The following is a 16,969-nucleotide window of genomic DNA, read 5'->3' as shown; positions in this document are numbered from 1 at the left end:
GAGGAATATTGACGTAAAACATTATAAATACTTATTAAATTAATTTATTAACTTGTAACATGATTATGTAAACGTATAATTCACACTTAAAAATTATGTATAATTCAGTCGTGCACATACATATTATTCAGTCTTTGGAGATTAAACCTACAGCAAAAACTATATACATTTATGATACATATAAATCATGCTATTATAAGCAACCTCAGGATGCTTGCGGAAACTTTTCTTGCAATGACGCCATTATATGTTCTTTCCCTCTATACTTTTTCCTCACTCCTGTTCTTCTGAATTCACTTCTTTCTTGTAAATATTCTTCCGTGCACTGCTTTTTGAACTCTTCGTTCTGATACCAATGATTTAGACATGCTTTTAATGCATCGTTTTCCTTTCTGCACTTCACAACCATCAACAAGCCTGTGTCCTTACAACACTCAGTGAAAGCTAGAATGTAGAAAAAAAAAAAAACTCGAATGAGTACAAAATAAAATTAAAAAGCTAGTTGGACTCACTGAGTTTTATCTCGTATTAGCCTTCGCAAATACTGCGGACCGCAACACAACGTAAGACATGCAAAAATCAATTATCACTGCTATGCCTATTACTGCAAACGAAACTGCATATTTTGAGATGCGTTGACGCAAATCGTTACCAGAGAGACAACAATATAAGAGGTGAGTTCAAAAGTATCGAATCTTTGGTTGGCAAAAACACATTTATTAATTTGGAAATCCGAACACTAATCGCCATCAAAACAGTCTCCCTGTTAATACATACACTTCTCGCAACGTTCCCGCCATTGTTGGAAGTTGGAAACACTTCTGGAACGCGGTTTTTAAAGTGATGAGCTACCGTGACGTAGCATTCTGCATGGTGTCTTCTCTTGACTCAAATGGGGCGCCTTTTAGTCGCATTTTCAGCTTGGGAAATAACCGAAAGTCACATGGAGCCACGTCGGGTGAGTAGGTAGCCTGACGACACACAGAAATGTTGTGTTTGGCGATGAAAGCCTGAATCAAGTTTCGCAGACACTCTCGTCATGCCCAAATTCCCGTTCAAAATTGAATGTACCGATGTGACTGTTTCCGCTTGATATCGCCAATCTTTTGGCAAAACTTGATTCAATATCGCTGCTCAAGCTTTTTTTTTTTTTTTTTTCATTAAAAAAAAATGCGACGACCGCTCATTACATGTCTACATTCGTTGGCCGACTGCCAGCAACTGACGCTTTCTGCGGGCGGGAAAATATTCACGATTGAACATGAGTGTTCTCTCTACATCTAAGTGATGAATGTCTTCCGCGCCTCATATATGGTTCGATACTTTTTGAACACACCTCGCATGTAATATCCTAGTTAAGAAATGCAATGAAATATTTCAGTTTTATGTCCTTAGTTATGCCGGGTAGGTTAAAGGAGATTGATGATGAAAATGAATAAAAAGAATAGCAGAATGAAGGAAATGGGAGAACTCCGAGAAAACCCACGCACACGTTTGTCTACCATATCCGCTAGTTAAGAGTACAGTACATAAATAAACGAACATATTTTAGAAGAATAAAAACTACAGTAAAACCTGTCAACTTGACCACTTGCTCATCTTGGCCTGGTTCGTCTTGAACCTGCATTTTTCCCATAAGATACTCTTTACTTATTATCTGTAAGTTGGCCGCATTGAAGCAATATTCACCCTATGATAGTGATAAATTTACCTTCGTATCTTGGCCACGCAAAATACCGTTTTGTTATTATTTTCTTTTAACTCTTTCGTATACCCATATGAGATACAGATGTTCTGTATATGTGACTGGAGACAAAGCAGCATGGATTCCCGCGATTTGTTCTTGGAGGTCAGTGGTCAAAACACTATCTCGATAAAAGGGTGGTGAAGGAAGATGTGAATAAGAAAAAGGACGTACGGGAATTCAGAAAATTGTTGTATGTATTTGTTTACCCATTCTGTTTTGGTAAAATCATTAGCTAAATCAGCTCCTTTCATCAGTGGGGAGCTTTAGTAATCTCGGAAAATTCTCAAAGCTAACCACCTAAACTGTCAACCATTGGAACCTGACGGCTTGTCGAAAGGTAGCGGAGATTTTGAGATTTGAATTCCCTTAAGATTTTCTCAAAACATCTTTTGCTCCGAGGGCAATACTTATAATTCATAACAAGGGGTAGTTAACTACAAAATAATAACTTTTTTTATTATCGAATTGTGGGTTTTTTTCTTCTTCGATGGGCACTATGAGTGCATAGTGTCCAACGTTGTTCCCATCCCGCTAATAGCTGCTTCCTCCTGTTCCCTCGACATAAATTATTAATACTTTGCCTATAAGGGAAATCTGGCGTTTCAATCATTACGTTTGATGAAGAATTGAGGAGGATATGGCGTTGCCAGACTCAAAAAAGAGATGTACATTTGACAGAGTACAACCGGAAAGTGAAATAGTGTCCGGAAAATGGTTTATCATGACCACAGCTACAAATATCATGGCCAGCCAAACACAAATACGACCATGCACAATCATTCAACAATAAGAGGTTATCAGTGAGTGTCATTTCTCAGGTGCTTTGTGGAATTCAACTGCCAGGCCATGAAAATCTAATACCCTAAAATGGTCCAGAAATTAAATCTAGCCCAGTTCACTGTCACCACGTCATTCATTGCCGTCTGGCCTGTGATGTGTACATAAGGGCCGAGTTGAGATCCGCGTGGCAGGGTTGGCTGGTTTAAACCAGCTTTTTTTTTTTTTTAAGGTTTAAACCAAAAAAACGAAAAATGTTAGTAAAAGTATAAGTGTTCGTAAAATCTTGATGAACACACATTTATGGGCTATCGGTTTCACTCCCGTATATTATTCGTATTATATTCAGACCTAAATTAACTATTCATTACTCAAAGAGATTATACCACAAAAGCAACTTTTTTTTTTTATATCGGGTGTTGCAAAATAAGTGTTACAACTCTTGGGAGGTGAATCCTGCCACTGAGACAAGAAAAAAAGTTCTCTTGAACTTTCGGCTATCGGACATAGTTTCAGATCTACAAGGTGCCGAAAGCGTGGGAAAATGACTTTCGGATGCCAATAGTTCGGAAACTATCCAACGTAAAGAGGGCGGGTACAAAAATCACTGAAGAAGCCATACCTGCTGTATTGAATTTTGCATGTTTCGCAATCCTACCATGCACGCGCAAGGGATTCCCCAAAGGAAAGTAGGGAGTCCCGAATAATCTGCTAAATGAAAGTTGGTCTAAATGGATATGAATTGATGGGGTTTCTACCAGATAACAATAATTCGTTTGTATTAAGTCGATATGTGGAACACATACAAAATGGCGGAAACTTTAATGTATGTTGTGTGTGGTTGCATAATCGCCAGGTACGGATGCTGGCCAACAGTGAAGTTCTGAGTGTTAAGTGTAGCGAATTTGTATTACATTTTGTTACTCCTACTGCACAGTTGTAAACAATCAGAGCTTTAAAACGTTTCTTCCTATTTCTCATGTCGTTTTATTTTCCACATGTATGGTGTTCCAGCTGTAGTGTTAGATGTGCCAAATTAGTTCCTTTTCGTCTTTGTCTTGGCATGTGTACTGTGTGTAAGATACATATTTCTGGAGGTATTTTGATATCGAGTACGTCATATGTCCCAGAAGACGTGAGGCATGATACAACTTTGTTATTTTCACGCTCTATCACAATATGAACCATGGATTAAGATATTTCTTTTCATATGTGTCGACTGTGGGACAATGTCCCAAAATAAGAGGGACATTGATACAATCTTGTTCTAGTTACGTTCTACCAAAAAAGTGCACCAGATGTAATAGCAGAATGTACAACGTTACTTTCCTAGTTTTCGCATGTGAGACGGTGTCCCAGCAGTAGTGGGACATGTTGACATTTGTCCATTAGCTACATGTCGATATCAACACACACATTGGCCACATTTCAATATCGATCATGCGATCCCACTAGAGACATTCATTAGTTTACCCAGTTTCTTAGTGAGTCCCTTTACACAATTTCAACTTGGCCTAAGTTGTTGCATCCTTATTGGTATGCAATCGTGCACATCATATTGCATCGGGTTGGAATATTATTGGTGAATTGGCAATGGCTTTCATGTCCTTGACGCTAATCCTTACAATTCTGACGCTTTGAACTCACGTTTACTGAGTATGTGAGTGCATTTTTGGGCATTTTTCGTTACTTGTTTCCACACATGTGAATCACCCTGCTCCATCTGTTGTGCTCTACCGACACTCCAGATGTCATTCTAGAGCATCTGTATTCAAATTCGCGATACTAATTACTCAAAACTTCACTGTTGCCCATCATCCGTACCTTGCTATTATGCAACCACACACAACAGACATTGAAGTTTCCGCCATTTTCTATGTGTTCCAGATATCGACTTAATACAAACGAATTATTGTTACCTGGTAGGAACTCCATCAATTCATATCCATTTAGACCGATTTTCATTTAGCAGATTATTCGGGACTCCCTACGTTCCTTTGGGGAATCCCTTGCGCGTGCATGGTAGGATTGTGAAACATGCAAAATTCAATACAGCAGGTATGACTTCCGCCCTCTTTACGTTGGATAGTTTCCGAACTATTGGCGTCCGAAAGTCATTTTCCCACGCTTTCGGCACCTTGTAGATCTGAAACTATGTCCGATAGCCGAAAGTTCAAGAGAACTTTTTTTCTTGTCTCAGTGGCAGGATTCACCTCCCAAGAGTTGTAACACTTATTTTGCAACACCCGATATAAGTTTATGAATGTTTCTTTTGTGATTTTTTTATAGTTTATTATTGTTATGCAATTGCAATCAAAGAAAAATTCTGAATGTTATTTCCTTTTTTAATGTTTACTATTGATAAAAATCGAATTAACGCACTTTTTTTTTTGGGGGGGGGGGGGGGCTCATACAAACCTCACGAGAGGCATTTATTGAAATCAGAAGTATCTTTGGTATCTATTTATGTATAAATTGGTCAGTCAAAATGGACTCAAATAATTCGTATCTTTATTCACTTTTCTTACTGATCTGCAAATTAAGTCGTTGTTTTTCTTTAACTTGGACTAACAAAAGTCGTAGTGAACTAACTTGGACTAAATTAGTTCTTCTGTACTCTGCAGTATTTTGAAATTGTCCATATGTAATTCTGTATAATGGTTTAACTTGTGCAACTGTTTATCTTTTTGTCCTTCTGAAATGACTCTTGACAATTAAATTAACAAGTATTTAAAGATTAGTACAACGTATTTTTGTCAGAAGTCCTTCGTGAGTGAGTCGGCAGCCGTATCGCATTTGTAACCAATTAGTTCCGGCTTCGAGTTCATATGGAGGACAATTTCTCTCGGATGCAAGCCGAGAAGCAGTTAGGATTTCGTTTTAGGCTTATGTGAAGCCCTCCAGCATAACCCGATTGTTGCATAACACCAGGGCGAAACAAACTTGTTTCTGTCCATATCTGATATAAATACTTAGAGCAAATTATTTAAACCATAAAAAGCTGATTTAAACCAAAAAACCGGGTTTAAACAAAAAACTTATTTTTTGTTTTTTCAATAAAAAAACATGGTTTTTGCCAACTCTGCTCGTGGCTATATCATCAGCATAGGCGTCTTCAGCCCACATTAAGCTGTAGACCCAAGTCTCATACAGTCTCGGTCCTGAAAGGGAAGCTTAAGTTCAATCCAACCAACCAGCCGCAAAGGCCAAGTTCACAACCTGCTTCCGTGCCACGTTAGTGACTATCAGACAAACTGCCGCAAATTGACCTTGGAGGGGGGAGAGTCAAAATGAGACGACTATAAATTGAATGAGGCATACATTTACCTCATTCGGTAATATTCGGACAATTACATACCGTGACACGTCTGGCAAGGAACATACCGAGCTTTACCGCCAGTATCGAGAAAGCTCCCATAGAGAATCCTGAATGGCGCTGGATATGGTTACGAGAGGAAGTTGGAGGTGTATAAGGTCGACAAAAACGTGAAAATTAATTCTGCCTACATCCAGGAATCCAATGACCTCAGGATATCGGAAAACATACCTCATTTGTACGGAAACAACAAGAACCAAACGTAAGGAGCTATATACACAAAGCATCTAACCACATTGCCAAATCATCCCTTCTGTTTTTTCTTGACATGGAGCAGGAAATGGAAATCCATTACATTACCTTTCATTATATTCATGTATTAAAAAAAAAAAAAAAAAAAAAAAAAATCCAGAGGCCAACTCAATGGATTTCTGCGCAATTGTATTGTTAAAATGACTGCTACCCTCACTCGCCTATAGGAAACCTGTAGAAAGGAAAGGGATAAAATTTCTATGCCTGTGTTTTAACGTAGTTTGATGCAGTGTAAATTGAGATGTCGGCCGATAGTCCGTAATGCTGATGTCTCATAGAACAAAACTGGTTGTATTGCTAACCAGCTAACCTAAGTACATTTTGAAAATCGTCCGGATATAACTTGACCAGGGTTGGCAAAAACCATGGTTTTTATTTTTAAAAAAAACCAAAAACCCGGTTTTTTTTTGTTTAAACCAGGTTTTTTTTGGTTTAAAACCAGGTTTTTATGGTTTAAATAATTTGCTCTATATATTCATATCATATATGGACAGAAATAAGTTTGTTTCGCCTTGATGTTATTATGCAACAACCGGGTTATGCTGGAAGGGGTCACATAAGCTTAAAGCGGAATAAAAACAACTTCTCGAGTTACATCCGAGAGAAATTGTCCTCCATTTGAACTCGGAACCAGGACTAATTGGCCACAAATGCGATACGTCTGCCGACTCACTCACGAAGGAATCCTGATAAAAAAAAAAAAAAAAAAAACGTTGTACTGATCTTTACATGCTTCTTAATATAACTGTCAAGTCATTTCAGAAGGACAAAAAGATAAACAGTTGCACAAGTAAAACCATTACACAGAATTACATATGAACAATTTCAAAGTACTAGTACAGAAGAACTAATTTAGTTCAAGTTAGTTAACAACGACTTTTATTGGTGCAAATTAAGGAAATACACCGACTTAATCTGAATATCAATAAGAAAAGTGAATAAAGATACGAATTATTTGAGTCCACTTTGGCTCAGACTCATTTATACATAAATAGATACCAAAGATACTTATTTCACTAAATGCCTCTCGTGGGGTCTGTATGACCCTCCCCCCCCCCCCCACACACACACACACAAAGTACGGCATTTTCGATATATTTTATCAATAGTAAACATTGAAACGAAACAATATTTAGAGTTTTTCTTCGATTGCAATTACATAACAATAATAACAACTACAAAAAAATCACAAAATAAACATTTATAAACTTATAAAAAAAAGTTGTTTTTGTAGTATAATCTTTCTGAGTAATGAATGGGGAATTTAGGTCTGAATATAATACGAATAATATACGGGAGTGAAACGTGATAACCCACAAATGTGTGTTCACCAAGATTTTACAAACATTTACACTTTTACGAACATTTTTTTTTTTGTTTAAACCAGTTTTTTTTTTTTTTTTTTAAACCAGCTGGTTTAAACCACCTTGGCTTAAACCAGCCAACCCTGAACTTGACCAGTGTTTTGTATGTGCAGATTTTCTCAAAGTATCCTCTTTTTTTCCAGAGTCTAACGTTCCACGATTATAAGCCGAGGCTAGGGAGATGGTGGTGATGGTAATGAACGAAATTGTGAAAACAATAAAGTGGCAGGAAACAGGAATTCCGAAAAAATCCACAAACATGATCGTTGTCAGCCACATCCAGGCATTTCAAAATTCTCGTTAGCAGCAAATTTGTAACACTCAGAGAGAATCATTAAACGCAAGTTAATCAAGTGCTTTAGAACTTCATTTAACAACTAGATGTTTTAAAGCCTTTAGCGGTTTACATATTTGGATTTAAAACGCTTTGAAATTCTATAAGGTTCGAGTCGCATATAACATTACGCACACAACAGTGAGAAGCAAGGATGATGTGTCAAAATAACGTTCCTGACTACTGATTTGCAACTTCAAAAGAAAAGAAAGGAAAAGAAACAATAATAATCATAATCCCGGATCTATAATTGCAAGGAACAGATTTTGGATGAGAACTGAAGTAAATTTCTATCTAAACAAGCAGAAAATTAACTAGATGCAATAAAAAACTCCTCCGAATACTAATTTCATGAAAATTCTCTTAACTTGGCAGGTCAGAATAAAGCTCTTTCCTTCTAAACTGCAGGTCAGAATAAAGCTCTTTCATTCTAAACTACTATCATTATCCACACGAAAACTAATATTATTTTAACATACTTGCCTTTGACCTGCGGTACACATTTTTCTTCTTTCGCCTTTTCTCTCATTAACTTCGGAACCATAACTTCAATCTCTACTTTTCGCAGAGATCGGTCATTCGGATCACCTACAACACAGAAACAAGTATTACGAATTATTTATCACTGCCTTTCTGTGTATTTAAGAAACAAAAGATATAAATCAATATATTATAATGTGGTACGCCCTACAATAACTTTGGTTATGGGCAAATTGTAAATATAAAGGGTTGCAACGTACAACTAAGTGAAAAGACAGAGCCAGAAGAAAAAATAAACAGGCAAAAAAAAAAAAAAAAAAAAAAAAAAATACATTTTAGATATGAAGTGGGTCCAGAAAGTAAGTTTTTCTAGGGCGGTACATACAAAGAAGGAGACCTTGAAACCTGTATTGCCTTACTAACACAAGGTAACACTATTTTTCAATATATTCACCAACAGTGTATTGTGCACTGTTGTCAGTTTACCTAATATGCCCTCACTACGCACCTTCATATAGTCCACGATAAACTTCATTTTTCTCCGTAATTAGTCATCGTACATAGGGATGTACCGTCATATCGGTATTAGTGATATCGGCCACTTTTGGGAGTACCAGTATCGAAATCGGCATATGGATACCGATATATTTTCCGAACTTTTTTTCAGTTTGTTTAATATTAACAGTGACACTTATATTTCATCGATTTCGTATAGACTTAAAAAGTTTATCTAAATTATTATCAGTTGTACAATCGATTTCTTTATGTATGTGTACGCCTTTGATTTGTACTACTCATACTCAAACATATTTTTAGTCTCTCCATGCCGAAATAGTGGTGAAGAAAAGCCAAAGGTCCTCGGTCAGGATAGCAGACCTGTCATTTGAATCCCAAACAAGGCAGAGGTTACGATTCAGAAGAAAATGCTATGGAAGAAACCTATACGACCGTCACTTCGTCATTATTTTCTTCTACTTACATATTAGAAAAGATTAACGACTTCGAATTTCATTAGCTTTGCGACGGACATAAGGACAGCTAATCACACTGCTTACCCATTTCTAAGTCTCACTGTACATTAAGTGAATAAGTCTTTTGAAAGAGAGAATGCAATAACTTAATGCTCCATACGTTCTTTCCTGGCAGTCACACAGGTGATAATATGTCGCAAAAGATTGAAAACTGGAATATTGAAGCTGATAACACGTTTGTGATAGTGCGTGACAATGTATCCAATATGGTTTCTGGCATACGTTCAAGAAAATTACAAAGCAAAGATATTCTATTTGGTCTAGGAATTAATTCGTGCGGTTGGTACGCACACATTGAAGCTGTAGTACAAACACAAAATACATAAATACCTTAAGAAAAATATTGTCCATCGCTAGCCACCACTTTCGCCCATCTGTCAGGCAATGTACGGATTCCGTGGCGAAAGAAGTCCTCATCCTTGGAAGCGATCCAGTCAGAGACCCATGTTTCGATTTCTGAAGAAGTAAACCGCTGTCCAATCAAATCGTTGTTCATGCAATCGAACAAGTAGTAGTTCGAAGGAGCAACGTCTGGTGAATACGGCGGGTGGGGTAAAACTTCCCATCCGACATTTTCTAAATAGGTTTTGACCGGTTTTGCGACATGTGGGCGAGCGTTATCATGTTGAACAATACATTTATCATGTCTGTTCTCCCATTCTGGTCGTGTTCTGGCCAGAGCTTGCTTCAAACGCATTAATTGTCGTCGATAACGTTCTCCATTCATAGTTTCACCCGGTTGCAGCAGCTCATAGTACACCACACATTTCATATCCCACCATATGCACAGCATAACCTTTGCACAGTGAATATCTCGTTTTGGTTGTGATGGACCTGGTTCACCTGGTTTCACCCAGGCCTTTTTTCGTTTAGGGTTCTCGTAATGGATCCACTTCTCATCACCCGTAATAATTCGATGCAGAAACCCCTTTCTGCTCTGTCGTTGAAGCAGCAATTCGCAAATGGTTTTTCGTCTTTCAACGTCTCTGTCTTTCAATTCATGTGGAATCCAATGTGACATCTTTTGAATCATTCCCATGGCTTTCAAGCGTTTGGAGACTGTTGTTTGATCAACGCCTAATGCTGCTGCAAGTTGTTCCTGCGTTTGACACGAATCCTGTTCGAGCAATGCTGTCAATTGTTCGTCTTGAAATTTTTTTGGCTGTCCAGCTCGCTCTTGGTCTGCCAAGCCGAAATCACCACTTCTAAACCGTGCAAACCACTTCTGACACGTTCGCTCAGCTAGAACATGGTCACCATACACTTCCACCAAAATACGATGACTTTCAGTCGCACTTTTCTGCATGTTAAAGTAATGCAGCAGGACACCCCGCAAAAACACTTTATCAGGCACAAATTGCGCCATGTTCACTTAACTACAAACTGGTGTTGTTGACGCTTTAATCCACTGCCCTATACTACGAACGATACGCGATGACAGGGGTTTGCAACACATGTGTGGATACACGGAACTGTGGGACGCTCCGTTCGTTGCGCCATCTCTTGTCCACCCGCACGAATTAATTCCTAGACCAAATATGTTTTATACATACTTTACCATATGTATTAATGATTCGATTTCATCGCAGAGAGCTATAATTCATATGCTCGGAGTGTGCTCGGAAGGAATCTGGTCGGTCACCTTCTTCATTCAGCCAAAGCCAAAGAGGAATTGCGAAGATTAGAAGAGTTAGGACTACCAGTACATGAACTGATTCAGGATATTTCCAGTCGGTGGAAGTCGATGCTATATATTGGAGGGAATAATTGAAGAAAAACGAGCACTTGTGATGTATTGCGCAAACAATAATATTTCGTGCTCACTTACTTTAAATCAATGGACACTTGCCAAAAAGCTGGTGAAACTGCTTCGACTTTTTGAAACAAATAACGAGGGAAATGTGCGCCCAACCTGCGTGCATTTCTTAAGTTTTTCTATCTATTTCCGTGTTAGAGAAGCACTAACAACAAAAGAAACGTCATTCTGGGATTAAAACAACTAGTGCCAAATTATTGAGTTCAATACAAAGTACGCTGGCTCAATATACGTGCAACAAGAATATTCTCATAACTATGGTTCTAGATCCCCGTTATAAGTTTAAATATGTGTCAAGTCAAATTTAAAACGATGAAATCAAGTCGTGGAATTGTAATGAAATGGAAGCGTTGCAGACACCTCACGCAGTCGTACGCAATGAACCAATTCTTACTTCACAAGAATCTTCTGATTCAGATCCGGATGATCCTCCTTCTGGTAAAAAGACACATTTTGATATTTGGAGCTTGGAGGAAGTTTCAGAAGATACACAAATTAAAGAATGCTCCAAAGCTCTCCTAACGGAACCCGACACTTATTTTCAAATGCAGTGCATTCCAGAAAATGATGATCCTCTCTATCGTGGGGAAAACACCATGCAAATAGTTTTCCTTTACTTGTACAATGCTCCCCCATCATTAGTTGAAAGTTAACGTCTCTTTAGTATTGGTGGACTTATATATGATAATTTAAGAAGTAGAATGAAACCTGAAACAGCTGAAGCACTTAAGTTTCTACATTGCAGGGTTGGCAAAAACCACGGTTTTTATTGAAAAAAAAAACAAAAAAAAAACTGTTTTTTGGTTTAATTTTTTTTAAAACAGGTTTTTTTGGTTTAAATAATTTGCTCTATGCATTTGTGTCACATATGGACAGAAATAAGTTTGTTTCAATTTGGTGTTATTATACAACAACTGGGATAAGCTGGAAGGGGTCACATAAGCTTAAAGCGGAGTCCAAACCGTTTCTCGACTTACATCCGAAACAAATTGTCCTCCATTTGAACTTGAAACCGGGACTAATTGGCCACAAATGTGATACGTCTGCCGACTCACTCATGAAGGACTCCTGATACGTTATACTGATCTTTACATACTTTTAATATAATTGTCAAATTATCAAGAGTCATTTGAGAAGAAAAAAAAAAGATAAACAGTTGCACAAGTGAAACCATTATACAGAATTACATATGGACAATTTCAAAATATTGCAGAGTACAGAAGGACAAATTAAGTCCAAGTTAGTTCACTACGACTTTTATTAGTTCAAGTTAAAAAAAAAAAAAAAAAAAAAAAAAGACGACTTAATTTGCATATCAGTAAGAAAAGTGAATCAAGATAAGAATTATTTGAGTCCACTTTGGCTCTGACCCATTTATACATAAATAGATACCAAAGATACTTCTGATTTCAGTAATTGCCTCTCGTGGGGTTTGTATGATCCTCCTCCCCCCCCCTTCCAAAAAAAAGTACGGTATTTCGATGTATTTTATCAATAGTAAACATTATTAAAGCGAAACAATATTTGGAATTTTTCTTTGATTGCAATTGCATAACAACAAACTAAAAAAATCGCAAAAGAAACATTCATAAACTTATTAAAAAAGTTGCTTTTGTAGTATAATCTCTTTGAGTAAGGAATGGGGAATTTAGGTCTGAATATAATACGAATACTATGCGGGAGTGACACGCGATAACCCACAAATGTGTGTTCAAGATTTTAGAAACACTTACACTTTTACGAACATTTTTCGTATTTTCGTTTAAACTTTTTTTTTTTTTTTTTTTTTTTAACAGCTTGTTTAAACCGGCCAACCCTGCTACATTGTAATTTGCGTTTACTGAATTTCAACTACTTGTAAATATATTGTAAAAATTGTCACTGGTTAAAAACATTTAGTTCTAAAGTGCATAAACAGTTTTACCATATTCGACTTCGCCTAAATAACCCTCTTAGTTTTTTACGATATACATAGCAACACCTGGTTCACCACGCATAATTTTGTAAACAATAAAAATTTGTAACGGTAGTATCCGTTTGCACTATATGTATATAATACAGACTAGTAAATACAATGTAACTATCAAAGTACGTTATCACTCTAAATATATCAATCACTGACTCTTAGAATTAAGTTTACACTACATAAGTATTTGCTACTTTTTAATTCATTTTATGTGAGCTCGATTAAATTTAGAGGAAATATATTTTTTGTGGGAAACCTAATATGAAATTCTGCTTTTTGTCTTTACCTAAAATATAACTACATTACTTTGACTTTGATTATATCGCCTGCAGAAATTTGTTCCTTAAAAATATGTCTTTCCATGTGGAGCATAAACTTTTATCTGTAAATTTTGCAAAATGTAGCTTGCCAAAATTCGACCTGCACCTAATAATTTTAAAGTTTTCTTCCGCAAACGTGAGCTAGTAACACAAAATCTGAAAATTTTACAAGAGAAATAATGGCATTAGAGCTGTATCGCCGGACCACACTTTTTAGGAATATTATTTAGTTTCTTCTCCAAAATAAGGAATGTTAGTTGATGAAAATGTGTGAAAGGCATTGTATAAGAAACAGCTAACAGTCTATCATAAGTATGGAAACGATATGAAACTACAGAAAATAAGAGGAACGTCTAACCAAATCTAAACTAATGCAATATATTTTGGGACTTTTCTAGATAACATTTAATATCTTCCCCAAAGCTGTGCAACACATAAGCCATGCATTTTATGAGATACGGTATAAAATGTTTTTCACCATCCTCGTTAATGCCTATACCCACCGGCGCTGACGCACCCCTCGCTGTTGCTCAGTCCCTCCTGTTGCGCTCCTGACTGACTTGGCTAGATAATATTCGTGCTTTTTTGTGGTCACCTAGCACAAGTCCGTTTGTTTTATGCACTAGTTTTTGTCATACGTCCACACTGTATTTAGAACACTAATCACTACCAAGTGAACTAAGGTCACAACCTAGTATTTTGAGAGAGAAACTAAATAATATTCCCTTCTTTTCGATTTTCGTGTGGTTCGGTGATACAGCAATAATGCCATTTCAAGAACTGACACTCCTTATTTTTGTATAACTAAATAAAACTCAAACACGATATGGTATGTGATAATTTGTCATCTACGCACAATTTCCGGACAACATTCAGCAAAAGGGGTTCCGCTATTTTTTCTAAAAAGTGTTACAATTTCGGTAGTTTCTGTTCATATTAGGTTAGTTCGTTAGGTTAAGTTAGTTTATGTCAGATTATATTAGTGTAGGAGTCCAGCATAATTTTGGAAATGACGGAATTTCGCTTATTTCTATTAATACCAGGTCAGTTCAGGTTAATTTAGTTTACTGTAGGCTAGAGTTTGTTAAGTTATGTTAGGTCTAAGTACTTGCATTTTTCATTTCTCCCGTAAATTTTGCATTTCTTACGTACTTCTGGACCCTGTGTGCTAAACATTTACCTTTCGATGTTGTAAGCGGCACTATCTATAGAGGCGGAAAAGACTATTTTTCGGAGAGTTACACTTATTATGATTTATGGGAACGGCAATTTGCTAAACAATATCCCATCAAAAACAAGTAACAAGTTTTCTTTAATTAACTTGAACGACGTCTCATATAGCCTCGCTGCTGAACGGGACGTTAAACTCAAAATCAACTCAACTTAACTTGAACTGTTCCCCTCACCTGATACTTCCTCATAAACCAAAATAAATTATCTAATTCATCCGGTAAATTTTCTAAAATTGGTCCGGCGATACAGCAGTTAACTAAGAACAATAGTAGTGTTTCGGACATTTATTTTGTTCCCTTGTTCACCGTGGAGTATTTGATTGCAATGCTATTCTTTTCCAACATACTGTTTTATAACAATCACCATCGCTGACGCGCCCATCTCTATGGACGTACATACGTACCTCAGGCAGTCCCATTTCCTGCACTGGTTTAGTTACATCCATGTGGCAACCTAGTAAATTTCTTTAACTGTAATTTTAATCCGTATATTCGTACGCTGTTTTTATATCCATAAGAGTTAATCTCTATCTATAACGTAACTATGTAAGACTATGAAAGGTTGAGAAATTTCATTTTCCAGCAATATCTTAAGTGAAACATCCTGGATTACACCTGTCCCTACTCTTGTATAATCGGTTATGATGGAACATTAAAATATTTTACCTAGTCCATGCGGTCCACCTCCTAATTTAGGAGATAAAACACCTGATTCCTTAGCCATTGGCTGGAAATTATCGTTTCATGATTCTTCTTCTTCTTCTTCTACGGTTGCTACTTGGTTTGGCTAAGATCGCTCTCCCGGCAGCATATTTTGTTTTCCTGCCCCAGCCTAGCCACAGCCTCATACTCATTGGCTGATCAGATCACCTCAAAATAAACTTACGCTTCGTATTTCAGTGTATCCATCTTAATGTAACACGTGATTGAATACATTGAGTTTTGATTCATATTGTGTGTTGTTATCAAAGTTATGATTTATACATTTAACGTTCTATAAAGTTAGCATTTTTATAGAAACAAGGAAAAAGGCAGCTTGTTATTATCATTTATCAAGTTGATAACATATATAGGGTATATATGTAGCTCTTTATAAAGTTAATAATACAGCATTTTTACTGAAACAAGGGAAAGGGCACCACGATATTAACATTTAAAGACTAAACCTATTTACAAAGGAAGAGTAATGTGTAAGAAATTTATTTATAAAGGCGGCCAAATATGTAAATAGTATATTAACAAAGATACATCACTGCAAAGATAGTGCCATCAGCATGATATACGTATCCACAGTGGCTAACTTCATTTTTCTCACAGTATTGCACAAATTAAGAAGCGGTACAAGTCGTAGCTATTGTTGCATTAGGCAATGAATTTGCGACCCCGCTAGGTATGTAGGAAATAATACCAGTACTTCAAACGTTGACCCAGTGAGTGCATCGTCTACAATTAACACATTCATAATACTTTTAGGAATAGGAAATAAACACATTAGGCCTTATGCAGAGTCGTTCTGACGCGAGATTAGTGCCATACTAAAGAGTTCGACTAACATATATTTCCTGCAGCTGTCAGGCCTTTAGTATGACGCTAATCAGACGTCAAAACGACTCTGCATAAGGCCCATTGTGTTTTTTTCTGCCAACAGCATAATTTCTCCCATCCGCGTACGCGCCTTTGGCATGAGAAACCCGGTTTCAATTCCCAGCAGGAGCGTATATGGTTCTGATTCCACGTTAATCAGCAGATTCACGTTACATTCTCCATAGCAGGTTATGGATCTTTTACTAAAACTTCTGTGTTTCATTTTCTTCTCTTACTTTCAATTTTTATATTTAAATACACTCTGTCCAGCAGGAAAGCGATCTTTCAAAATATAATGGTATTTAGGGTTAATGGAAATTATTCAGCTTTTTCTCCTCCAAAATAGCTATCTTTGTTATTAATGCATTGTTTCTACTGTGTATTCCACTGCTGCAACTCACAGTTTAGAAGAGCATAAATCTCTCGTAGCGATTGTTTTAAATTTTCTATGAATTGGTTGGTGATCTTTCAAGCTGGATTTTTTCAACTTGGGGAATAGACAAAAAGTCTGCAGATGCCAAATCAGGTGAGTAGAGTGATTGAGATACAACAGTTGTATTGTTCTTGGCGAAAATTTTCCTGGTGAGAAGCACCAAATAGCTAGGAGCATTGCCATGGTACAACATCCATGGTTCGATTTTTGCAAGCTTGGGATCTCTTCTACCTCACAGCCTCCTTCAAAGGCCTAAC

The 16,969-nt window shown here is 36.9% G+C and overlaps 1 protein-coding gene across 1 annotated transcript; it reads right to left on the bottom strand.

The window, feature by feature from the left end:
* Window positions 1-28: 28 nt before the first annotated feature.
* LOC145684096 (COX assembly mitochondrial protein homolog) lies at window positions 29-15,527 on the bottom strand. Its single transcript, XM_081755983.1, has 3 exons — window positions 15,362-15,527; window positions 8,334-8,438; window positions 29-444 (listed from the first exon to the last, which is right to left on the bottom strand). The coding sequence occupies exons 1-3, from the start codon at window positions 15,417-15,419 to the stop codon at window positions 206-208; spliced, it is 402 nt and encodes a 133-aa protein (XP_081612109.1). The 5' UTR covers window positions 15,420-15,527; the 3' UTR covers window positions 29-205.
* Window positions 15,528-16,969: the final 1,442 nt, after the last annotated feature.

This window comes from Thermobia domestica, chromosome 4, assembly GCF_964235325.1.
Source record: "Thermobia domestica chromosome 4, izTheDome1.hap1.1, whole genome shotgun sequence".
NCBI lineage: Eukaryota > Metazoa > Arthropoda > Insecta > Zygentoma > Lepismatidae > Thermobia > Thermobia domestica.
The sequence above is the reverse complement of the archived record's forward strand: the minus strand, read 5'-3'. Positions and strand labels throughout refer to the sequence as shown.

Excerpts from the sequence above, each read along its gene's own strand:
- LOC145684096 (XM_081755983.1), bottom strand. The coding sequence starts at position 15,419 with ATGGCTAAGGAATCAGGTGTTTTATCTCCTAAATTAGGAGGTGGACCG. Across the intron at positions 8,439-15,361 it reads AGGTGGACCGCATGGACTAG|GTGATCCGAATGACCGATCT; the intron begins GTAAAATATTTT and ends TCTGTGTTGTAG. Across the intron at positions 445-8,333 it reads ATGTGTACCGCAGGTCAAAG|CTTTCACTGAGTGTTGTAAG; the intron begins GCAAGTATGTTA and ends TCTACATTCTAG.